This window comes from Dipodomys spectabilis, unplaced genomic scaffold, assembly GCF_019054845.1.
Source record: "Dipodomys spectabilis isolate Male_0828 unplaced genomic scaffold, ASM1905484v1 ptg000427l, whole genome shotgun sequence".
NCBI lineage: Eukaryota > Metazoa > Chordata > Mammalia > Rodentia > Heteromyidae > Dipodomys > Dipodomys spectabilis.
The window spans coordinates 343,436-369,792 of record NW_024871104.1 but is presented as its reverse complement, the minus strand read 5'-3'; the positions used below and the strand labels follow the sequence as shown (position 1 = coordinate 369,792).

General features: G+C 34.2%; 1 protein-coding gene across 1 annotated transcript in view; it reads right to left on the bottom strand.

Moving 5' to 3' along the window:
- Positions 1-26,357, bottom strand: part of Mettl25 (methyltransferase like 25) — a 51,074-nt gene that overhangs the window by 22,819 nt on the left and 1,898 nt on the right. Inside the window, exons 2-5 of the mRNA XM_042668307.1 lie at positions 21,559-21,723; positions 18,719-18,825; positions 10,376-10,972; positions 7,519-7,666 (exon numbers count right to left, since the gene is read on the bottom strand). Of these exons, the coding sequence (XP_042524241.1) occupies positions 7,519-7,666; positions 10,376-10,972; positions 18,719-18,825; positions 21,559-21,723 (1,017 nt within the window). The remainder of the gene's footprint in view (positions 1-7,518; positions 7,667-10,375; positions 10,973-18,718; positions 18,826-21,558; positions 21,724-26,357) is intronic.

Genomic DNA, 26,357 nt, shown 5'->3' with positions numbered 1-26,357 from the left:
AGGTCCTCAAGAAATTTAAAGGAACTGTTAGGCTATGTGAAACCCTGACACTGGATATTTCGTCATATAATCATCATGAAGTTTTCTAATAGGCATCATGATTCCTTCTGTGATTAATACATGGTGGCTTTATAGGCTCTTCTAACAAATAAGTGCAAATAAATGACACAGAAGCAAGAAACCCTCAGTTAAATAAAGCCTTTCAGGTAGACTTAAATATCTTTGGAAACAATCTTGATCAGATTATGAATCTCACGAAGAATGAGGCCTCCTGCCTACATCTTCCATGGTCAGGGTTCACTGTTTCTTCTACTCTGTATCACTGTCTTCTTTAACTGTGTACTCCTGTTCCAGTCTAGTCAAGATGGGCACTTTTCACCCTTATCAGTGAACCATGATTTCCTCATTTCCTTTGTTACCTTCAAATAATAATTTTGGGATAACCTTTTGTTTATTCTTCTATTTCTTAGTCATCTTTGAAGGCTTTAGAAACTTGTCAGTCTCTTAAAGATAGAGCTCCAGCTAGTTCCTTTATATTGAATAACAGCACTATCCACCAAGCCAAGTATGTCTTTCTTTAGAAACTAAAAGAAAAAAATTACTCCCCCTTAATTACAAAATTCCCTTTGTTTTAATAGAGCCTCACATTTGCTAGGCAGGAACTCTATTTCAATCCTTCCAGAAGTCTAAATGCGTTTGCTTTTTTTTTTGTTTTTGTTTTTTTTTTAAGCCTGCCTTGTGTTAATTTTATTGTCAACTTCTTATGAATATCTACCAGACTTGCTTTTACATTATTTTATATTCAAAGCAGACATGATAGTCCTTTTCTACTCTTTCTAAATGGATATATTAATTTTTGTTTTAGATCTAAGAAGTCATAGCTTCTTTTCTTATCATGAGTACAAGGAAAACTTCTTTATGCTAAATAAACTCAATGTACATAAGCTTCTAAAACCATTTTATATTAGTCACAAAAAATGAGGTTCAAATTAAAGAAAAAAGAGAATGAATTATTAAAGATCCTTTTCTAAAAACTGTGAAGTAGGCAAAAAAAAATGCCCCAGGACAAACAAAATCAGTGCCAACATTCTAGAAAACATACAGCTTACTGAAGATCAGATACAGCTGTCAGTGTGAGGTAATTGTACTAAGAATGCCAAGAAATCTGTTTATTCCATACAAATTGGCACGACTTTATCTGTGATACAGGTTCAGCTGAACAGTGAAAGTAATGTCATATTCCAACAAAAGCTTTTAATCTACAAGTTGACAGTAGTCTACTTATCTCCTTTAAGACTGAAGAGAATAGCTAGACTGGTGACCTCATAAACCCCTTTCAAACTGAGATAGTTCCTGCAAGTTTCTCATTGACTTGTTAATAATTGAACTGGTTAATAATTGGTAATTTAAAAAAATGAATAAGGAAAACTAACAATAGTTAGTTTTTAGTTTTTTTAAAGACAGTTAGCTTAGTTTTCCTTGTTAAAAACCAGAATATTAAAACTTTGTGAAATGTTAACACCATTTATGTCATTATTGTACTCATATGGATTCATGATTTTCAAAAACTTCACATTATCATCCAAATGCATAATCATGGAAGAAAATCCAAGTATTTGTTTATGCAAAGGCAATATAATTGAGAGAAATATATACAAAATCTAAGCCAAAAATGTGCCAATAGAAATAAGTCAGGTTCAGTTTAAGTAACAGACATGTTTGTAAAGTTATACTCAAGTAAGACAACAATACTAGTGCCAAAAGTGATAAATCATCTAATTTCACAATTCTTGTTTCACTAATTTAAAGATAATCTACAATGGCTATCAGCTTTATCCATGCATACATCTCTGTAGAGACAGAAGGAGGACTCTAGTTAGTCAAAACATTTCTACTACAGTACTTTTTCATTCATATGAACATCACTCTATGCTTCTAATACCCTTATGCCTAATGAATATCACATTGTAGGGTGATATTAAGTGTTGGTGAGAACTATGCTTCCCCCCCCCCCCCTTAAAATGTGGGTTTTTAGAAGTCTTGTGCATTTTACATTACAGATAGAGCTTATCTTGAACTTGGTCAATCTCTTTTCTGAGCCTGTGTTAACACACACACACACACACACAAAGTAAACCTGAAATTAAAAAAAAAAAAGGAAAAGAAAAAGATAGAAGCTCCATAACCTAGGTTACAAAAGAAAGGAGAAATTAAAACAGGATACATGAACTAAAATCATACCAATGTAATGAAATCTTATTCCTCCAATAAAACATCTAAAAACTATATAAAACATGGTTTACAGAATGTGGAAGTCCATGATACTCTTATTTAACCACTGAAAAGCCAGAAACAGAACCCTGTCTCAAGTGGTAGAGAACCAGCCTAAAGTGAAAAAGCTAAGGGATAGTGCTCAGGTCATGAGTTTAAGCCCCAGGACTGATTTAAAAAAAATGTGATGAAACTAACTTCAGAGAAAGTGAAGAAAAAAAATATTTAGTATTCTCTCTTAAAATTCCCATAGGTTACATGAACAAAGAGAGCTAGCCTGAAAAATGCCACAAACATGTGCCTGCAACCTTCTGCTAGCTAATAAATAAAGAAACTAACCGAAGAATCACCGTTCTACACATTAAAAGCAGAAGGCAAACATAAGCCAGACTATGGATGTGCTAGGGCCACACCTGTAATATTAGCTTCTGCATATCTACAGTATTTGGGGTGGACTAATTCTGCTAAAAGACTCCTTGGAAGTGCATTGGGAGAAGGTGAAGAAAAAGCAGACCAAGCACAAACTTGTGCCTTCACAGGAGTTGTTTTTAATAAAGCTCACATGAAAGGCAAAGAAGAAACTACCTAATGAGACTACAGGGTCTCTGCCTTTCTCATTTCCTTTCACACTTCTAAATTGCTGAAATAATCATTTAAACTTACAGTAAAAGTGAAGTTGCTATTTATCTCTCAGCTGAAACCTCATTTAGAGAACTGACAGAATATATTTTATTTTACTTTATTTTATTTATTTATTTTTTGGGTCCAGTCATGGGGCCTGAACTCTGGGCCTGGGCGCTGTCCCTCAGCTCTTCAGCTCAAGGCTAGCGCTCTACCACTTGAGCCACAGCGCCACTTCCGGCTTTTTTTTTTTTTTTGCTTATGTGGTGCTGAGGAATCGAACCCAGGGCTTCATGCATGCAAGGCAAGCGCTGTACCACTGAGCCACCTTCAATGCATGTAGTTATAAATAATTCTCTTCCATTGAGTAAATCCATACAGAAATTTTTAAAAAGTAGCACTTTTGTCTTGTCCAGTTTTAAGAGTCAAAATAAATAAATAACAGAAACCTTCTAGGAGACATGACTCTCTTGTCTGGCCAATAAAAACTGTGCCTCATATCAATTCCTAATCTAGCCAAACTGCCATAATTTACAGTAGTTGAGATGCACTTAATTCTTTCTTTCTTTCTTTCTTTCTTTTTTTTTGGGTCCGGTCCTGGGGCCTGAACTCTGGGCCTGGGCGCTGTCCCTCAGCTCTTCAGCTCAAGGCTAGCGCTCTACGAGATGCACTTAATTCTAAGGCCATAGAAGGGCTCATTCTCTGATAACTGATGCCTGAACAAAATGTGATTGGTAGCTGTAACTGGTAGAGTTTCATACAGCTGACTTCTACTTTCATGGGAAAAATATCCAAGTTATACTGAAATTTCACAAAAAAATGTTTTCTCTCCACATTCTAAGAGAAGAAATAATAGAAATATTTCAACTTAATTATGATAATAATATTAAGATTAACTAGTTAATCTTGGGAAAATGTATATTCCATAAAGCACTTTAATAAAACTATTTCTTATACTTTTGTTCTCTTAGGGACTACTGGCTCATAACCTAAAAATATTTAAAAGTAGTTTTTAAAACATATGGTATAAATTCAATATTACTAATGACTCATAGAGACCTTTGAAGCATTTTTGAAAACTCACATTCATGAGAGACCACCTCTATGGTCTACCACAATATTATTGGGTAAACATTCATGCAAAAAGGTATTATTTACATAGTAAATATTATCATAATAGTGTACATGCCAGAATCTTCTACTATATTATACTGGACTATTAGTAACTCCATTTGCATTTCATCCCAACAGCAACATCGCCCCAATTCAAACATACAAACAGAATTGCACAGAGTGAGAATGAGAGGCAGGTATGTAGGAGATGAAGTAAGGGACACATGACATCTCTGACCTTTTGGGATACACATTTGATATATAACAGAATATAGTACAGAAAATACCTTGTGCACATAAACTATTGCTCTTTAAGTGAGTTATTCTAATATAATGAGCAATCTATATAGTGATATATTTCTGTTTTGGTAAAAAAATACTAGAACCATATAGGATGTATTATAGCTACAAAGTAAGATTTCAATCATATTTCATCTAGCAGAATAGTGGCTGTTAATTAGCCACTATTTTTGTCATTGTTCACCTGTGTTCCTTACCTCCCTATTCCCCTTTCTCTGTGTATGTACGTATATGTCTTCTGCCTATCCTCACTCCTCTCCTCACATCTACACACTTATCTGTATCTTACTCATCAATAAAGGTAATCTATCAAAATTCTAGTTGGTACTACAACATTTATCCTGGATATTCTCTGCTTAGTTTAGGTATTTCTTTCCTTGAATTTGTCTAGTTTCAGCTGGTCCTGGTGGTATACCCCATTAATCCCAGCATACTGGGAAGCTGAAACACAGAATCCTCAGTTTTAGACCTTGTCTCACAACACACACACACACACACACACACACACACAGACACACACAGACACAAACACACACAGTAAAAGAAACTGTTTAGCTTCTACTCCATGTCCCATATTTACAATCTAGTTTCCTGTCCTCTCAGATCTGTGTTTGGTTTGTCCAATGTCTTCATTTAAGATCTTAGTACACAGGACTTTGTTGTGGGTTAATTACACCAATTTCAGGCATGTTAATAGACTCTGTTCAGTGCTTGTGAGTTAAACATTTGATCTGGACCTTCAAATGGATCTGAATACAGAGCCCACTTAAGACTGTAGACAAGGAATGTTGAAATAAGTAATATATATTATTTTGGATATCTTTCTGGAAATCTTCCTCTATAATTCTGAAACTTCTTAAAAATGATAAGAAATACACTATTTCCAACTACATTGTTTACTAGAATTATCTAGGTAGCTTCTTAAAGATACTAATATTCAAAATTTTTATACCTAGAAATTATAATTGAGAAGCCACAAGTCTGTAGCATACTAAATATCTCAAGTTTGACTTGACTGGGCAACCAGGGTTAGGAAATACTGTTATAAAAACTGCAAGGGTAGTCCATAAAGTATGAGAAATGAAAATGGATTGTCACCAAAAGTGAGTAAACTTTTTGAGATCAATGTGGGTGTCTAGAATTAAGCAAAACTGCAACATAAATCTAGTTAACTTGTATTACTCATACCACTTACTTTTCTACATTTTCTTATTACATTTTAGCTTTCCAACACTTTTCTTAACCTCCAAAGTATTTCATGTTGTATATATCTCAACCCATTTCATGTATTACTCAATCCTTTTCTTCCTGCTTATTCTTTGCTTTTCTGACAACCCAAATATCCAGATTTCTGTTCATTTCATATATATATATATATGAAAATATTATCATTTGCTTGTCCCACTGAAGCACAGAATTCTCTATTTGATATTATCAGTGATTTACGGTATATATTTTTGACAGGAATGCTTTGCCATAGATTGACAATGCTTGTAGGAAAAGAAAAAAAATTAAATGACTAGTGAAGTATATATCTGGTTTTCTAAACTAAGGGCTTCTAGAAAAAGTTCTTTGAGAGTAAAAATGGTACCTCATACGTTGTTAGATCACTGCCACTTAAAATAGAGTGGAACACAGCTGGCACTTAATAAATGCTTGCTAAATTGAACTCTTCTTGTCATCTATTTGAATTTCTTTTTTACCTCTTTCCCAAAGCATTTACTTTTTTTATGAGGCCCTTCACAATTTCCTTTTATTATACACGAAGTGCCAAGTACAGAGGACTAGAAATAGTAGCTATTCAAAAAACATTTGTTCAATTCAATCAGGTACCCTATTACCTATGTGAATGCAGCTGCCACAGAAGGCAACACAGATATATTCCCCCTATTTCTAGCCACTTTTTTCAATACTCTAGTCAATACATATGACATAAACATTAATCTACATCATTATATTTAAATTAAAGTGCTTAGTTGGGATGATAAGACTAAGTTTAAGCTCTAATGGCTCATCAATCTGATAATGTTTTCCTTGGCATGAAAGAAAGTAACCAAGTATGTGGGTAAGCCAATCATTATCACTCCTTTGTGCTCTTCAATGCTGTTCCATCCGACAAACTAGTTAATTTTAATTAATATACACTGTCAATAAATATTCCTTAACCATTTATTGTAACAACTGATTAGAAAAGATACCCGAATAGTGATATAAAATGGACTGGCAAATAAGTAACTAGTCAATACTTTTTTTCAATCCTGGCAAGCAGCTTCTGTAAATCTCTTTATAAGTAGGATTTGAAAACCAGATAGTAGGTAAAAAACTGTTACTTCCTGGTTGCCAAAAGTAGTGATGTTCACCTTAATCAGACTTTTTTTTTTATATACTTGACAAAAACCAGAGAATAAATAAAATTACTCATAACCTAAAATTTCTATTATTATTATATTTATTAATATACATTAATAAATAAACATCTCAAATAAGTAGGACCATTCTGGGGATAACTCTGGAGGTAGAGTAAGGTGGTTGTAAAAAAAAATTATTGGTAGAGAATAGAGTATACTGCCAAAAGGAGAGGAAAATTCTACCTTTAGTGGAAAAGTATTAAGACCAGATGGTGCAAATCAACAGCTGCTAGGGTCTAGCAGGACAGTCTTAAAGAGGTATTCCTTGGAAAGAGAATATATCTTCAGGGTAATGATTATGTGAAAGAAAGAAGCAAGCAGCTGAAATTAAAGGTATTAAATGTAGGAATATTATCTTTAAATTTACAAATCCCAAGTGTCTACCTCCATCTCCATACTGGGCTACTTATTAAAAAAATAATCATTGCACCTTTCTTAGGACTGGGAGCTCACAGAACCAAATAATACACCCTAAGCCAATGCTTTCTACAAAAAAAAATCTGTGTTATTAATGATTAAAGAAAATCTTCTAAGCAAAGGTTCCTGAATTCAAATCCCAATTAAAAAAATAAAGATCAACATGAAGTTTTTATATCATTTTCAGACTTTTGTCCTGAGCAGATTTGGAGCTGTGATACTCAGATCTTAAGTAAGTAGGACTACAGGCATGAGTTATTAGTGGTCAGCTAAATGTTATCTTAATGTTAAGTCAAATCACAATAATTTCCAAAAGGAAAAAAAAGAGAAACAGAAAACAGCAATCATTAATCAAATAAAAATTGTAACACATGGAAAAGCTTTATACCTTTGGGTTGGTCTTCAAACTCTTCAGATAAGAGGTGGTAGCAACAACCCACACTACAAACTCCTTTGACTTCAGACTTGGAAGTAAATATCCGCAGAGTATTTGGAGCAAGATCACCACAGGTATGTAAACCCACCATTAAACAATCCTTTAAAGACAAGAAGAAAAGTAAACTTTGGTAACCCAAAGGAGAGTTAAAAACAGAGTGAAGCATAATGGCTCATACCTTTAATTTCTCATCTCTTTCACAATCAGTATTGGATCAACAGATAGTGTAAACCAAGGGTTGGCTCAAAGATATGTAGCATGTACTAATAGGCTAAGCCTGTGATGTAAGATATTTATATCCTATTTTGACTACACTAATGAAATTTTTTAATGATAAGCTTCTTCAGATTGCTCATCAAAAAACATACATTGATATAAAAATAAAAGTGCTTCAAATATGGCTTTTCTACTCCTCATACCAAATATTTAGCTTTTCATCATTTCAAATATAGCAATATAAAATTAAATATAAAATTTTATGTTCTGTGGCTGAAGATATGGTTCAAGTTGTAGAGCAACTGCCTAACAACTATAGGTCCCTGAGTTCAAAACCCAGTACCGAAAAACGTGTAATGGGCAAAATGCATACATGAACAGAATTTTAGTCAATTTACAAGTCATTAAAAAGTCTTGTCTTTGACGTGACTAACAGAAATTTAAAAAGGAGCAAAAGGTCTATATAACATTTGTACTCAATTATCATTAGGAATTGAAGTGGTTTTTTTTTTTTTTTTTTTCTGTTTTTTGGTCATCTGGCTTAAACTGAGGGCCTGGGTGTTGTCCCTGAGCTATTTTTCTCAAGCCTCCTGCTCTTATCACTTTGAGCCACAGCTCCATTTCTGGTTTTCTGGTGGTTAACTAGAAATGAGCCTCAAGGATTTTTGTGCCTAGGCTGGCTTTTAACTATGATCCTCAGATCTCAGCCTCCTGAGTAGTTAAGATTACAGGCATGAGCAAACAGCACCTGGTGGAACTGAAGATTTGTAGGGAAGTCATCCCTCAATTTTCCAGTTGACACCCTTAAGACTCAGAAGTCCCAAAGTTGTATTAAGTGTATGATCTTTTTTTCTTTTATGGTCGGTTGTAGGGCTTGAACTCTGGGCCTGGGCGCTGTTCCTGAGCTCTTCATCTCAAGAATAGTGCTCTACCACTTGAGTCACAGGGCCACTTTCAGTTTTCTGGTGGTTTATTGGAGATAAGTGTCTCATGGCCTTTCCTGCCTGGGCTGACTTGCAACTGTGATCCTCAGATCTCAGCTAGGGTTCTAGCAAGAGCCACCGGCACCCTGCAAGTGTAAGATCTTGATGGGAACACAGACAGTACTCAGTTATTTTTAAATGAAACCATCATGTCCCTAAAATGTTAGGGGTGCTCCCCAACAGTTTACATCCTTATCAGTATCAATTAAATCAATTTTTAATGTATACTGGTGATACATGTGTTTAAGGAATACCAAAGAACAAATTATTAATAAACCCAATTCTATAAATTGTTACAATATTTAAGAATATAGCCTTGTAAGACATACAGCCTGGGTTTAAATCTCATTTCAGGCACATGTGGGATTGTTTTAAATTTTCTTATCCATAAAATTTCTCCCCCTCCCCACTTATGCTATAACCCCTGTTGTCACTGTATTTGATTCCAGTGCCCTTCATCTTGCATATAAATTTTTTTAATTTGGGGAGGGAAAGGGAAATAACACAATGCTGAAACAAGGATACAGGTTGGCCCATTATAACAATGAGACATACAAGACACTATGCTGAAAATGAACTTTACAACTTGGGGGAGGATGATGAGTTAGGGAAGTGGGAAGGAAAGGGATGGTAGGGGGAAAACAAAGGAGGGGGTATTAATGCTCAACAAAAAATGTACTCATTACCTTACTCATGTAATTGTAACCCCACTGTACAGTATTTTTACAATAAAAAAATTTAAAAATTTTCCTTATCGATAAAATTGGGGTAATATAGTACCTTAACTCTTCACTTAACTCTTACAAATGATTTGGTACAATCTCTAGCATACCATACTGAATTTTATAATTCAGTAGATGTTTACCAATTATTTTGGCATTTTTATTATGTATGTTACTTTGCAAATTCAAATTAAGAGAAGTATTAACTTACAAATCATGTATATTTTAATAATTATATTCAGGAAAACATGAAATTGTTTAAGTATTATTCAGAATGTTATTAAAATGTTGCATCTGCCCATGTAATCTAGAAAACAACCAGAATTACAATTTAATCTAAGAAAAACAATTGTCTCTGTAGGTGGCAATACAATATTTATTTGTTGTATCTAAAATTCTCTTTAAAGCAGTTTTTGGAGGATTGTAAGCACCTTGTCCTTGTTGATAATTAGTAGTCTGAAAATAATAACAATATTTATTAGGAAAAGAATCTACTTTCAACAGAGTGAGAGGTCATCACTAAGCTGAGAAGACCTTGGACTATAATTTTAACAATCTTTAAATTGCAGTTAGAGGATTTAGTTTATTGATAACTTTGGTTCTAGTTTTTATCTTTGGTATAGGAGAACCGAAATAAATAAAAGGATATATTATTCTAGAGTGTGACAGTTGTGACTTTATTATTGTATATAATATATAGTCTAGAATGTGACAGTTCTAGACTTTGACAGTTGTGACAACAGTGAAAACCTACTTAGGATTTATTTTCTTAAGTCTTTAGATTATTTTAATCAAATAAGATCACATTACTATGGTAACTAAGCTATTCAAATTAAATTCTATGTTTACAGCATTTTAGTAGATTCAATGATTCAAAAGAGAAATTACCTCCAGATCTTTAATAATGTCATGTAGTTCTGAATCAGCTGTGATGAAAGAGGTTAAAGGTGAATATATACTTGGTTCGTTTGATTTTGGTACCATTTTCCTTCTTCCTTTATTTGCTTCAGACATTTCTCTGTTGGATATCTGTGATGAAGAAGCTGGCTCTATGGCATTGATAGGCAAAAGGTCAATCAGAGAAAAGTCATTTTCAAAACACAAATTTTCTCCTTCATGTGGTTGAACTTGTTGGTTTTCCACTTGTTTTCTTAAGTCAGAAATTACAGAGCTCGAATAATCTGTCAAAATATCTGAAGTAGCTATCATTTCTTGATTCCTAGGATTGTTGTCATATATTTCCTCTATATCTGCTTTATGTTTAATCTCGTTTTTCACTTTTCTTTCTTTTGTCATTCTTAATGCCAGTCCATTGACATCTACCCTTGACTGAGTATGATGTTTCCAATGTTTCTTCAATTTCCTGTTTCTCTTCTTAGCTCCGTGAGTGTTGGTATTTGAGGAATCAACCCCGTAAACTTTTAATCCATACTTCAAGGCCAGAAAGGAGCTCAGATAGCCTTTACCAGAACCCAAGTCGATTACCTGAAGTAAGAAAAACAAATTATAAGATTTTAGTAGTCTAGTCTTAAAAAAAAAAGTAAGGAAACAAATATTTTTCAGAGTCTGTTATGTTGTTATTTTAATGCTTTTATTTCATGAAATATCAGGCTCAAAACTACAGTGGTAATTTTTTTTTAAATTGATATAAAAACACAATTCTAATAACCATACTATAAGAGCTGTCTAAAGAAACTCACAAGTGATAGTATAATTTATTTGTGAAGGCAAGCAAATTGAAGTTACAAAATCAATTTTGGAAATAGGTTGAAGGATATTGTTGATTATCTATCTATCTGTCTGTTTGTCTATCTGTCTATCTTTCTAAAGATAGAGAGTGGGAAAGAAAGCAAGCACAGAAATCTATTTATCTTCAAAATTTTAATAAGTCTTGGTGTTTCTATGGGATTCTGATGTCAAATAAAAATTACAGGACAGAAAATCTTTCTTTGTCTCCATAGATCTTCTTGTAGGGTATGAAGAATTTTAATTTTTACAGGCCAAGGCACATTTTATTTTAAACCTATTGTCAGGTATCAGTGTCCTGCATAAAAGCTTCATTTCAAAACAAGATTATCTCACAAGTCAGAAACTATAAAATAATTCAAATACAGAAAATACATTTTTGTGCTATTATAATGAGGCAAGTCACTCAGGCCACAGTTTCTATTCATTCTGAAAAAAATATCTGTGGCAAAGCATTAACAGACATTTTTTTTATTGTGAAAATACTGTACAGAGGGGTTATAATTACATGGGCGAGATAATAAGTACATTTCTTATCAAGCATTGTAGCCTCCTCCTTTATTTTCCCTTCCTATCCTTTCCTATCCTCCCCGTCCCCCAACCCAATCCTCATCCCCTCCCACCAAAGTTGTAAAGTTTGTTTTCAACATATAACTTGTACGTCTCATTGTTGCAATGGGTCCACCTGTATCCCTATTTAAATGATTTGTTTTTTCTCTTCTCCTCCACAAATTATATCGACATCAAATACATGAAAGCAGGGGTTATACCGTGGGGGAAGGACATACAAAGCAACAAAGAAATAATCTTATAAATGTGTTAGAAACAATCGCATGAAAGAAAAAAACATTTGAATACATATCTTAGGGTTCATTTCCCTAACATCAACTTATCTGACCTTTTCTGCTTGACTCAGATATATACCAGTTATTGCAAATACGGGAAACCATGGGACCTATGTTTCTTTGGGCCTGGCTTACTTCACTTAATATAATTTTTTCCAAGTCTTTCCATTTCCTAACAAATGGGGCAATGTCATTCTTTCTGATGGAGGCATAGAATTCCATTGTGTATATATACCACATTCATCTACTGAGGGGCATCTGCGTTGGTTCCATACCTTAGCTATGGTAAATAATGCTGCAATAAACATAGTCGTGCTGGTAGCTTTAGTGTGGTCTTGTTTGTGAACATTTGGGTAAATGCCCAAAAGTGGGATTGCTGGGTCATAGGGGAGCTCTATGGGGAGTCTTTTGAGGAATCTCCATAGTGCTTTCCAGAGTGGTTGAACAAGTTTACACTCCCACCAACAATGCAGTAAGGTTCCCTTCTGTCCACATCCCTTACAGCATCTAACAGACATTTTTTGTTTTTACCTTCAATTGGTTATACAGTATACAGGAAAATGAGAACATATGTTTAAAAATTCTTATGTTTAAGATGATACTGTCAGTCTGCCTTATAGCTTCCTTACATATGGTTTTGACCAAATGGTAAAAATATTAAAACCAACATTTAAAAAAATAGCTGTGTTGGAGCTCCAGTGGCACAATTGATTAGCGTGGGGTACTTATAAAAATAGCTGTGCAAGCATTATACATCTCAATGGATGCAAAGAAGCTTTTAGTCTATTCTGTATTGTCATCAGTTGTGGACTTTGGGTGTGTTCATGTGGTATATATGCCAGAAATAGGACTTAAACTCAGGGCTTTATGTGTTGTCACACAACTTTTACATTCACAACTCAAGCTCTATCACTAGAACCATGCCTGTAGTCCACATTTTGCTGATTAACTGGAGGAGGAGTTTCACAAATTTTTCGGATTACACCTTAATCCTCAGGTGTAGCTAGGATTTGAGGCAAGGTTCACTGGTGTCATCAGCTATCAGCTGTGTTGAAAGCATGAGACCTGGTGAGTGTCTCTCTGCTCTCAAATTTGAAAATAATCCTCCTTAGAAAGCAATTGCTCCCTCCAAAACAAGGTAAAAATTAATGTGCTTAATTTAAGTGATAAAATAATAATTTCAGATGATAAAAGATGGCATGTTTTTAGAGTGGGATAGCACTATGGAAGAAGTAATCAAGCATCTGTAGTTCAGTGCTGAATTCTATGCCTCCTGAGCATTCACATTCTTTTCTTAATGGTGTCATCCTTTAAATCATATACCCTCAGATACCAATACCACTAAATTACTTAAAGACGCTTTAATAAAACAAACTCCAACAAAGATATTAAAGCCATCAACTCTCCAATTAGAAGGGAAGGAAATGAAAAAAAAAAGTAGAAAGTCTGGACAGTAGGTTAGACCATGCAGATTGAATCTCTAGGATTGAAGACAGCCTAGATATTACAGAGAAAGAACAGGCAAGTATTCAAGACAAATTCAAGAAATATGATAGATCCATTCAACAGATAGAAGACGCCATCAGAAGGCCTAATTTAAGGCTAATGGGTGTAGAAGAGGGCGTAGAGACAGAAGCTAAAGGCTAGGAAATTTATTTAACAGAATCCTAGCAGAGAACTCCTCAAACATACAAAAAGAAAGGCCCATTCAGATACAAGAAAATCTTTAGAACCCCAAAGAGACAAAGCAGACCAGGACATCCCCCCATCACATCTTAATCTGCACAGAACCAACAGGACCAATGAAAGGATCCTTAAAGCTGTCAGGGAGAAAGATCAATCACCTATAAAGGGAAACCAATCAGAACAACCACAGATTTCTCAGGAAAGACCATGAAAGCAAGAAGAGCCTAGAATAAAGTGTGGCATACCCTAAAGGAAAACAACTATCAACTAAGAATATTGTACCCAGCTAAACTCTCTTCATAACAGAAGGACAAATGAAAACCTTCCACAGCAAAGAAAAATTGAAACAATTAATCTCCATCAAACCAGTCCTACAAAAGATACTTAAAGATGTTCTACACATAGAAAACCAACAAGAACATGATGAAGGCAGAGAAATGGCTAACAAAGAATCAGATAATCATAGTAAGAACCCAGCAGGCTTAGCCCCCAAGAAGGTGGATAACATGGCAGGCACTACCAAATACCTCTCAATCCTCTCAATATTAATGGATTTAACTCTCCAATTAAGTGACATAGATTGTCTAGTTGGATCAAAAAGCATGATCCTTCTATTTGCCTTCCAGAAACACACCTTGCCCACAAAAACAAATATATTCAGAAAGTGAAAGGGTGGAAAAAAATCTACCAAGCAAATGGCCCCAATAAGCAGGTGAGAGTTGCAATCCTAATATCAGATAAAATGGACTTCAAATTAAAATTAGCATAAAAAGATAAAGGAAATTACATACTAATAAAGGGATCTCTCTTAAAGGAGGATAAAACAATTCTACACATCTGTTCACCGAATACCAGAGACCTAAATTTATCTAAGAAACACTACTGTCCCTAAAATCACACTTAGAGCGAAAGACATTAATTGTTGGGGACTTTAACACACCACTCCCCCAGCTGGATAGACCCACCAGGCAAAAACTCAACAGTGAAACCTCGGATCTAAACAACTGCATAAAGCAACTAGGTTTAACAGACATCTACAGATTATTTCACCTAGCAGCAACAGAATACACGTTCTTCTCAGCAGCACATAGAACTTTCTCTGAAACCAACCACATTTTAGGTCACAAAGCAAATCTGTCCAAACACAGAAACACTGAAATTATATCCTACATTCTTTCAGACCACAAGAAAATAAAATTAGAATTCAACACCAAAAGCCACCAAAGAAAATCCTGTAACACATGGAGGCTGAACAACACAGTATTGAACCACCAGTAGGTCAAAGAAGAGATTAGAACAAAATTCAAATGTTCATGATATTAAAAAAAAATGAACATACAAAGTATCAGCTCCTCTGGGACCCAGCAAAGGCAGTACATCCTATATCAACAAATTGGAGAAATCTCAAACCAACAATTTAATGATGCACCTGAAGCTCCTTGAAAAAGAGCAACAAGCTAAACCCCAATCCAGTAAATGAAAACAAGTAATTAAAATTAAATGAATTAAGAGTCCCCCAAATCCTAGAAAGAATCAACAAAACAAAGAGTTGGTTCTTCGAAAAAATTAACAAAATTGACAAACCCTTAGCAAATCTTATCAGAAAAAGAAGAGAACACACCCAAATAAACAAACTCATAGATGAGAATGGAAACATCACCACAGAAAAAACAAGATTCAGAACATTATAAGGGAATACTTCTCAAACCTTTATGATAATAAGTTTAAGAACCTGGAAGAAATGGAAGAATTTCTAGCAAATCTTGATACGTCCAATCTAAACAAAGATGATTTAAACCAACTTAACAGACATATATCAAGCATCGAAATAGAAACAGCAACAAGAGACTTCCCATCCAAGAAAAGCCCAGGACCAGATGAGTTCAGAGCTGAATTCTATAGGTCTTTAAAGCAGAACTCACACCAATATTCTTCCAACTCTTCAATGAAATTGAAAGTGAAAATTCACTACCAAACTAAACTCTTACTATGAAGCTACCATCACTCTCATCCCAAAACCAGACAGGGACTCATAAAAAAAAAGAAAACTATAGACCCATTTCTTTTAAGAACATCGATGCAAAACTTCTCAACAACATTCTGGCCAACTGACTTCAACAAGTCATCAAAAAAATCATACACCATGATTGAACAAGATTCATTTCAGGGATGCAAAGCTGGTTCAATATATGCAAATCAAGTAATGTAATAAATACATCACATCAACAAGAGCAAGGATAAGAACCACATGATTACCTCAATAGACGCAGAAAAACCATTTGACAAGATCCAAAACCCCTTTAAGCTCTGGAGAAACTAGGAATCCAGGGAACATTCCTCAATATAATAAATGCTGTGGTATGACAAACCTACAGCCAGCATTATACTTAATGGCAAAAAGCTAAAGCCATGTCCTCTAAACTCAGGAACGACATAAGGATGTCCATTCTCTCCACTCCTCTTCAATTTTTAGTATTAGAATGCCTAGGCAAGAGCAATAAGACAAGAAGCAAACATAAATGGGATCCAAATAGGGAAAGATGAAATAAAACTCCCCCTCTTGCATTTAAAGAACCCCATGGACTCCACTCCTATGTTACTCAAGCTGATTTGAAACTTTGACAAATTAGCAGGGTATAAAATTAACCCTCAAAGACCAAGGGCTTTCCTGTATGCAAATAAGGAGAAGAGCACAGCTGAAATCAGGAGAGCAACTCCTTTTGTAAAAGCCCCACAAAAAAATAAAATACCTAGGAATTAGCTAAAGAAGTGAAGGACCTCTATGATGAAAACTTTAAAAACCTGAAAAAGGAAATTAAAGCAGAACTAATGAAGTGCTCCTGGATTGGGAGGATTAGCATCGTGAAAATGGCAATACTTCCCAAGGCTATCTAAAAATTCAATGCAACATCCATCAATATCCTAACCTCATTCTTCAATGAAATAGAAGAAGCAATCCAAAAATTCATATGAACAGTAAAAGACCCCAAGTAGGAAAAAAAATCCACAGCAGAAAGAACAGTGCTGGAGGAATATCAATACCAGACTTCAAACTCTACTACAAAGCCATACTAATCAAAACAGCTTGGTACTGGAGGCACAAGAACAGACCTGAGGACCAATGAAATAGAACTGAAGACCCAGAAATGAACCCACAGACCTACAGTCACCTAATTTTCAATAAGGGAGCCAAAAAAATAGAATGGAAGAAAGACACCCTCTTCAGTAAATGGTGCTGGCAAAATTGGTTAAACACTTGTAGAAAACTAAAATTATATCTTTATATATCATGCTGCACCAGAATCAACTCCAAATGGATCAAAGACCTCGAAGTAAAAGCAGACATCTGAAAACATTACAGGAAGGAATTGGAGAAACTCTAGGGCTCCTTGGCAAAGGCTGAAATTTTCTTAATGAAGACCCAGAAACACAACAAATCAAAGAAAGGTTGAACAAATGGGATCGAATGAAACTTCAGAGCTTCTGCATGGCAAAGGACATAGCAAGCAAGATCAACAGAAAGCCCATGGACTGGGAGAAGATCTTCACTAGCTATACAATAGACAGGGGACTCATATCTAAAATATACTTAGAACTCAAAAACTTAAATCCTCCAAAAACAAATTCTCAAAGAAGCAATCGCCCCATTAATAAGTGAGCTAAAGACTTAAAGAGAGACTTTTCTGAAGAGGAAATAAGAATGGCCAATAGACACATGAAGAAATGCTCAACTTTTCTGGCCGTAAAAGAAATGCAGATAAAAATAACATTGCGATTCCACCTCACCCCAGTCAGAATGGTTATAATCAAGAAATCTAATAACAACAGACGCTGGGGATGTGGCCAAAACGGAATGCTACTGCACTATTGGTAGGAGTGCAAACTTGCTCAACCATTCTGGAAAGCAGCATGGAGGTTCCTCAAAAGACTCCACTTAGAGCTCCCCTACACCCTAGCAACTCCATTCCTGGTCATTTACCCAAATGACTACCAACAAGGTCATACTAAAGCTACCAGCACAACTATGTTTATCACAGCATTATTCACCATAACTAAGCTATGGAACCAACTCAGATGCCCCTCAGTAGATGAATGGATCAAGAAAATATGGTATACACACACATAAACAGGCACGCATGTGCGTGTGTACACATACACACACAATGGAATTCTATGCTTCCATCAGAGAGAATGACACTATCCCATTTGTTAGGAAATGAAAAGACTTGGAAAAAAATCATATTAAGTGAAGTAAGCCAAACTCAAAGAAATATAGGTCCCGTGGTTTTCCTCATTTGAAATGATTGGTATATGTCTAGGATAATTTTATCAGATGAGCAGAAAAGCTCAAAAGGTATGTACATATGACCATATAAGATGACGCTAAGTGAAATAAACTCCAAGATATGGACACAAGAGGTCTTTCTTTGTTGTTGTCTTTAATGTACTGTGTGATTTTTTTTTTTGTTTCCTTTGTATGTTCTTCCCCCTATGGTATATCCCCTGAGGTCACTGTACTTGATTTTGGTACCTTGCATCTTGTTTATACATTTATCTAATTTGCAGAGGGAAAGGGGAATAACAAAACACTGAAACAAGGACACAGGATGACCCACTGCAACAATGATACCCACAAGACAGTATATTGTAAACGAACTTTACAACTCCAGGGTTTGGGGGAGGAGTGAAGAAGGTGGGGAAGGGGCAGTGGGAGAACAACAAGAGAGGGGGGAACAATGCTCAACAAGAAATGTACTCATTACCCTACCCATGTAACTACAATCCCTCTGTATAGCATCTTTACAATAAAATAAAAAATTTTAAAAAGTAACAAACAACAAGACAAAAAAAGACATTTTTAAAAGCCTGATAATGATTAACAGAGAATGAAATCTGAATGACACCAAAAATGGCACTATTTTACCATATAAAAATATAGGGGAAATATTCTTACTTGCTTTATTCCATAGTAATCCGTGATACTGAAAATTAGCTCTGACATTGCGTGAACTTCATGAGATTTTTTCATATTCATAAACTCAATTGGTTTCACATTTTCACCTGAATGAGAATAAAACAAAATAGACATACTGCTATTAAAGTAAAACTTAATCTGAGTTGTTAGTTGATATGTATGTTTTCTGAGAATGAATATGAAATAGTGTAGATTCTAGGTTAGTTGCTATGACTCAAATTTAAATTAGTAAAAAAATAAGAAAATGAAGATACTTACAGATTATTAAACTACCTCAACACAGAAAGTCATTAACGATGAAAAATAAAAACTGTTAAAGTGCCAGGCAGTAGTGGCTTACACCTGCAATCCTAATTACTCAAGAGGCTGAGCTTTGGGGATGGCAGCTCAAAACCAGCCTGGGCAGGAATGTCTTTAAGATTCCTCTTTCCAATTAACCAACAGGAAACCAGAAATGGCGCTGTGGCTCAAGTGGTAGAGTTCTAGCCTCAAGCACAAAGAGGCTTAGGGACAGCGCCCAGGCCAAGTTCAAGCCCCAGGACTATCGACTATTGCAGCCACCCCCCCCCCCCCGAAAAAAAAAAGCTGTTTACATAAAGAACATTTTTCTCAAAAGGCAACTTCAATACCACAAAGGGAAAAGGTATTTACAATATTTCTGATATAAATAGCTACAAAAACAACAAAGTCCTACACATAAGAAAAACATTACCCAATCAATAGTAATGGTTACAAAAAATGCTACTAGTTATTGTCCAACACAGCAGCTACCAGACACCACATGTGAGCAAATATTTAAATTATCATGTTAAATAACCCAAATAAAATCACAAATTAAATACCTTGTTTGTGCTGAGAAGATAGGTACATAGCTAAATAGGAAACATTGCTATCACTGCAGAATATTTGGTAAGACAGCACTTTAGAGTATGTATTGCAATAATCAAATTATAATGGGAAAAGAACATATGATAATCAACATCATCAGATATGTGGAAGTGGGAGAGTAGGGAAGTGAAATGTAGGGCTGGGATGGTTATTATGGCATGAATGCATTTACATGATAGCATTTCAGAATGTCTGGGTATAGACTTAATGTAGCATCGTACACTGGGAAACAATGAAGACTTCATTGATAACTTTCTCAGGTATAAGGAGTAGTTGTTCAGTATTGTGTGGAGGCATGTGGCCACTGTAAGACATCATTTCTATTACAGAGCTTTAGATTTTACAATGGACACATGGCATTCTGATGGCAGATACTAGCTTGGCAAAAAGTAGTAATTTTGCTTAAAATAACTAGATAAGAAATAATACTAAAAGAATTGACTTAAAGGGGAAAACTTCCCATTATAATAAAGAACTATATTGTTTCTACTCTTGCCAAGTGAGCCATTATGAAGTGAACAATTATAATCAATATGAGACAAAATAACATGTACTTCCTGGTAAGATACAAGAAAAAGAAATCGCTTAAATAATATTTTTGTTAAAAATGTATAACCTGAATCTAATAATAGGGAAGAAATCACACAAACTTGACCTATGTACATATTAGTGTATCAGTGCCAGGAAAAAAAAAATCAAAGAAAGGCTGGGATGGTTCAAAACTGAAGAAATTAAACATTACACCTAAATGTCATGTATGGACCTCAACTGGCTATTATTTTATTTTTATTTTTTTGTCGATCATAGGGTTTGAACTCTGGGCCTGGGCACTGTCCCTGACCTCTTCAGCTCAAGGCGAGTGCTCTACCACTTGAGCCACAGCACTACTTCCGGTTTCCTGATGGTTAATTGGACATTAAGAGTCTCATGGACTTTCCTGCCTGGTCTGGCTTTGTATTTCATTCCTCAGATTTGAGCCTCCTGAGTAGTTAGGATTACAGGCTTGAGCCACCAGCATCTGGCTAAAATATTTTTGAAACTTGAAAAAATCGAATATAGTCTGCTTATTAGGTATCTCTTAAATAATGTTAAATTCCTGAGTGCATTGAGAAATGCAAATATCCTTGTTCTTGCTAGATAAATGCATAAGTACTTGAGTGTAATGTGTTATGGTATCTGTAACTTAGGTTACACACCTGTGTAGAAGAGAAATACAACAAATATGCAAAGGTTTAACAAATGATGATCTAATGAAATGCATATAGTATTTATTGTAACTGCTGCTGCTGCTTTTTTTGTTTTTGGTATTATTTTGTTTTGTTGTTTTTTTTTCTGACACAGGCTCTAGATATGTAGCCCAGGCTAATCTCAAACTTGCAATCCTCCTGTGTCTGCCTATATTGTAGGGCATACACTACCATTCACAGTATATTCTCTATCTTTTCATTCGCCTGTCTATCCAAAATTAATAGAATAATACTGCTGAATTTTAATCTTTGATGTAATTTGTTATAAAAGTTATGCCATGTCTTACATAATACAAAAAAAAAGTTGTGCCATTCCTTATTTCTTATGTATTTCTTCCCCCTACATCTACCTATCCACATTCCCAAACCTCTTCCAAAAGAATCAGTTATCATGGTCATTAGTGAGTCCAACAAATGTAGGGTATTTGATATTTGTATTAGCCCACTGTAACATGTTTGAGGGGTAAGAACTATCTGAAATAAAGACAGCTAGGATTAATGTAAGAAAAATTTAACAATCTATAAGTTGTCCTTAATATGGTAAAAAGAAATCTACTCTTCTATGTAACAAGCTAGCTTATAAGGGCTTATAAACTAAGAACATGTTGGAAAGATATACATATATGAATACTATTCCTTCTAAGTAGCTATAAGGTATGTATCTGTACATGGAAACACACATACCAGTTCTCTGATGTTTATTTCCTCGAAGGGCTATAAGCAACTGTTCAAAAGGAGTACATATTCCTAAATTTTGTACAGAGTAGTATTTTGCAGCTAGAATGAAGGCTTCCACATTTAGTAGTTTCTGTGAAGTTTCACAAAATATTTTGGGAAAATCGGTAATACCTAAAAAATTAAAGTACAAAAAAGAACATTAGCAATAATTAAATAATAGCTAAACTATTTCTTTGAGTCATGGAGTTTTCTGGCTAATTACTATAGAAAAACCCTGCCTCTTCTGGGGACTATGCCTAGTCTCAGTGACAGCTTTGTTCAACCTCTTTGTCCTCTCTTTTCCAAGGTATGCCAGTTTTTCTCCAAGTGTTTAAGGGGAAAAAATGGTCCAGCGCACCTGTTAATTTAAAAATAAAAATTATTTTTATATCAATTAACACAAAAAACAAAGCTATTAAAAAGAAACAAAAAGAATCCCAATGTATCCTATGGTTACTCTCATGATGACAATACAATGTAAGGAAAAATTCGATTCTAATAAAAACAATAAACAGAAAACAGCCAAAGACAAAGAAACAAAAGTCCAACATAGAAGCCATACGGTTCAACAGATATTATAAACATCATGAGGTGTTATGAAATTACAAATCTATTTACACAAAAGAATGATGATTTTTTTATGAAACCTGAAAACAACAAAACTAATGAAGATTTATAGAATTCTCAAAAAACCCTACAAACAAATATGTATAAATTAATATAATTTTAAGCTAGTATGTCTTAAGTTAGTAGTGGTAATATGTATCCAATTCATTAATACGATAATTGACAGAGATGTGTAACTTTCACTTTGAATCAGTTAAATAAAAGGACTACAAAAGTATTGTAGTAGTTTACTTAGATATATGTATACATTACATAAATTTCTTGGATATTTTACAAACTGAATTTACTAATATAGCCAAAAGTAATAAAATTTCATCAAAATATTTAGACATAATACAAAGGGAAAAACTCAGTCCAACTTAAGTGAGACTCTCAGGTTTAAAAGTAGACTCAACATCCCTAAGTTTCAGGATGGCAATTTCTTAGAGTGTGATAGAATAAGAGTATTAAATCTTAATTTGCAGAGGGACGATTGTAATAGTTATTAGACAGTGTTGCCAGCAAAAGGAAATATGAATTTCTGTTGGAAGAAAAAAAATCCAAATCAACTTAACTATCCTACTGAAAACCGAAAAAGTTCCAATCTGATCTAAATTAAGTGTAAGTTTCCTTTTAATTATTGACTAAATTAAGTGTAAGTTTCCTTTTAATTATTGACCCATCTCAGTAATTTCAGAAAAAGGAGGCCTATATTACAGTAATATCTGAATACCTGATTAATTTTTAAAAGGCTAATGTTCTGATTTAGTCCAATAGTTTAAGCCATATGAGCTGACACCAGCTCACACCATCTAGAATTCCATGAACAAAATTATTTCAAATTCTGGAATACAGTTGCCATACTTTTTTTGTTTTCTAGTAATTCAACATGTAATTTCTGCTTTTAGAGACTGAGAGAGAAAGGGAGATGATCTTGCCTCTTCTTCCATCTGGGAAACGAGGTGAGAAAGTTAGGTGGAGGCAATAATGGTGTCAAGTCCTCATAGAACTTCCTTATATGTCTTCATAACTTATCTGAGATTAGCAACTAATACAACAGAAGCCACACTGTTACTCAGATGCAGCTAATTCTTGGATGTATGTAATTTTACATGGGGACAGATTTTTTTTTTTAAATTTGTTGCCCACCATAGCTTGTGCATTTTGTGTTGGCTTGATTATTTTGCCCATGTCTCCCTCTACTGGAAGTTGCTGTTCTCCTTTATTACATGCTTTACATGTTCACTTTACACACTTAAGTTTCTGTGCAACCTACATCATTATCCGAAAGAACTGCTTAGGAAGGTAGCTTACAGGATAGATTTTAGGGTAGGTTAATTGAGAAGTATACAGGGAAGATCATTTCTATAAATATGAAATAAGGATACTTGTAGTATTTTTGTTTGTTTGTTATGTTGTTATTTTTACACCAGAGATAATGTACAAGGAAAAAGAGAGAAGTCACATATGCATATTATGTTATGAAAATCTGAAGGCAGACAAGTGCATATTAAAATTTTTTAAGTTAAAAATGAAACAAAATCAACCAATATATGTATAACATTTATAACTAATAAATGAAAATAAAATTTCAAAAATTAATGCCTATTTCCTTATTTGAATTTATACAGCATGTTAAGGAAAATATCTATCAGGGTTCACCACTGCTCATCACCAGTACTGCTAACATTTACTGCATATACACACTATGTACCAGGCCCGGTGCTGAGCACTTTACCTGCCATATGAAGGTATTATAAGCTTTCAGAGTGGCTACAACTGATTTAAATTTGCAACCCATTAAGTGGCAAGAAAAGTGGAATGGGGCATTCTGATTCTAGACCTTGTTCTCAATTCCTACATTCCAGTAACTTTTGCCACCATAGTAAGCAATATAGAAATATATAAAAAATCAAAACGTGGGCAAACCTGGCTAAGACATTTCAGTCAATTTATCTTCATAAACACTTTCCTTCATTCCCTTAACACCTCTCTCTCTACCCAAAGTGTCCTATTAAATGGCAATTTTTACGTATAATGAAAAAGGTAGTCTTTTCATAAAGTTTTCCTCTGGAACAATGCAATTCAGCTGTTCTACATTCAGTTGTAAACAAGAGGACTTTGCACAGCATGAATGAATGAATGGATGCATGCATACATGCATGAACGACAACAATACTTAATACACTTACTATTGGAGCATCATCAACTACACAGGAGAAAGGAATTCTCCTCAGATTTTGTGGTTGGTGTAATCACTGAGGCCACTAGAAGAACTTCAATAGTACCAGTGAGCCTGTCAGGGAAGCATAAAACCTCATTTCAGCCTGAAAAGTTTATATCAGGGTGAGCCAGGAGTGATTTAAACTAAAGAATGAGATGTCAGTTAAAATGCAATTATGTGCTACATTTTGAGATAAAGCTGTTATTTAGGTTGAAAAATGGTTAAACGTATTCCTAGAATTTTTGTAAGAAATCAATTGTACCATTAAATAATAAAATGGGCTACAGAAATATTTCATATTTATTTCTGCATTAATGTTCTACATGTTTTCAAAAGGCTTAAAACTTAACTGAACATTTTTATGCTCCCCAAATCTTTTCTTCTTCTAAATCTAGTCTTATTTAATAGTATTTTCATTCATATCTGAAATTAAAAAGTCTTTATGAAATGTCTCTTCTATCCTTAATCCATATACCCAGACACTCATCCATCCCTATGTAAAAAGTCTTTCATTTGGAACTTACCCCCTCACCACTGCGATGATTTAAACCCTAATAATAATGAACAGAGAGCTACTGCAATCGCCCCACAGTTTGTATTGTCCATGGCAATAAAATTTCCACAACACAACGCTCAAAAAATTTTGGCTTTCATAAGCATGTTTTCTAAAATAGAAATTTTATTTTTATTCATTGCAAATTTAATCAAGCCTTTTAAAGTTCTGACTTCCATAATAGCTGCATTTTATCTTCAGTGTTTGATAATTATGTAACAGCATCTAATCAAAAGTTAAGTTTGTTTACTGAGCATTGAAAATTAAAGATAGACTGATCTAAATTTTATATATGTTTGAGTGTACAACATCATTCTATAATTTACCAACGAAGAAAACAGAATACATATTGTTGCTTTAAAAATAAATCCATTTATATGACCCAGTTATGTGCTTAAACTATTCAAGCTTAATTTTCAGCTGCATATGAAATGAAGAAATATGTTATTTAAACATGCAACCCACATTTGGACAGAATAAGATATAATTAACAAGGAATTGACATGCATGCCCTTATTGTACCAATATTAACATCACATTGAATTCATAAATATAATTAACCATTCCAAAAGTATTTTCGCATTTAACTACATTATTTATAAAAATGAAATTAAGTTCAAAAATAGAAAAATTTAAACAGTATTTTAATTGTAGCACACTCTTTGCATAGCTTTTCAAGGAAAAATGTACAATGAAACAAAAATTCAGAAATTCATTTGTTAAACAATAAACAGATAAAAAAGTAAAGTAATTTGGATGGCCTACTAGGTGAAATAGTTGTCATGAAATAATAGTTCAGTTCCTATTAGCAAAAAATGTTTTAAGAAACAAATGAATTAAATAACAAAGAGCAGCTTAACATGTGAGGAAAGGAGTAGCATTTTATTGGGAAGATTTTAAAGAGTAACTTGGAAAGTAACACAAATAAGGCACATATATATTTTTAAAGCTGAAATTAAAAAAAGAAAAAGAAAAACTAGCTGGACACCAGCAGCTCATCCTTGTAATCCTAGCTTCTCAGGCAGTCGAAATCTAGAGGGTTATACTTTGAAAGCAGACAAAGTAGAAAAAGTCCTTGAGACTAAATCTCCAAAATAATCAGCAAAAAGCTGGGCGGAAGGTATTGCTCAAAGGTAAGTACCAGTTGAGTATGCAAGCCAAGTGATCAGAAGGCTCTGAGTTCAAACCATAATACTACTAAAATAAGAAAAGAAACAGAGCCAAAGGGACCTGGAGGTATGGCTCTAGTAGTTGAGTACCTGATTAAAAATGAGCCAAGCTGAGTTAAAACTCCATTATTGAAAAAAAAAAAAGATTGAACTTAGAATTTGAAAAATGAAATAACTATATGAACTAAAAACTAAATGAAATAAAAAAGTCAGA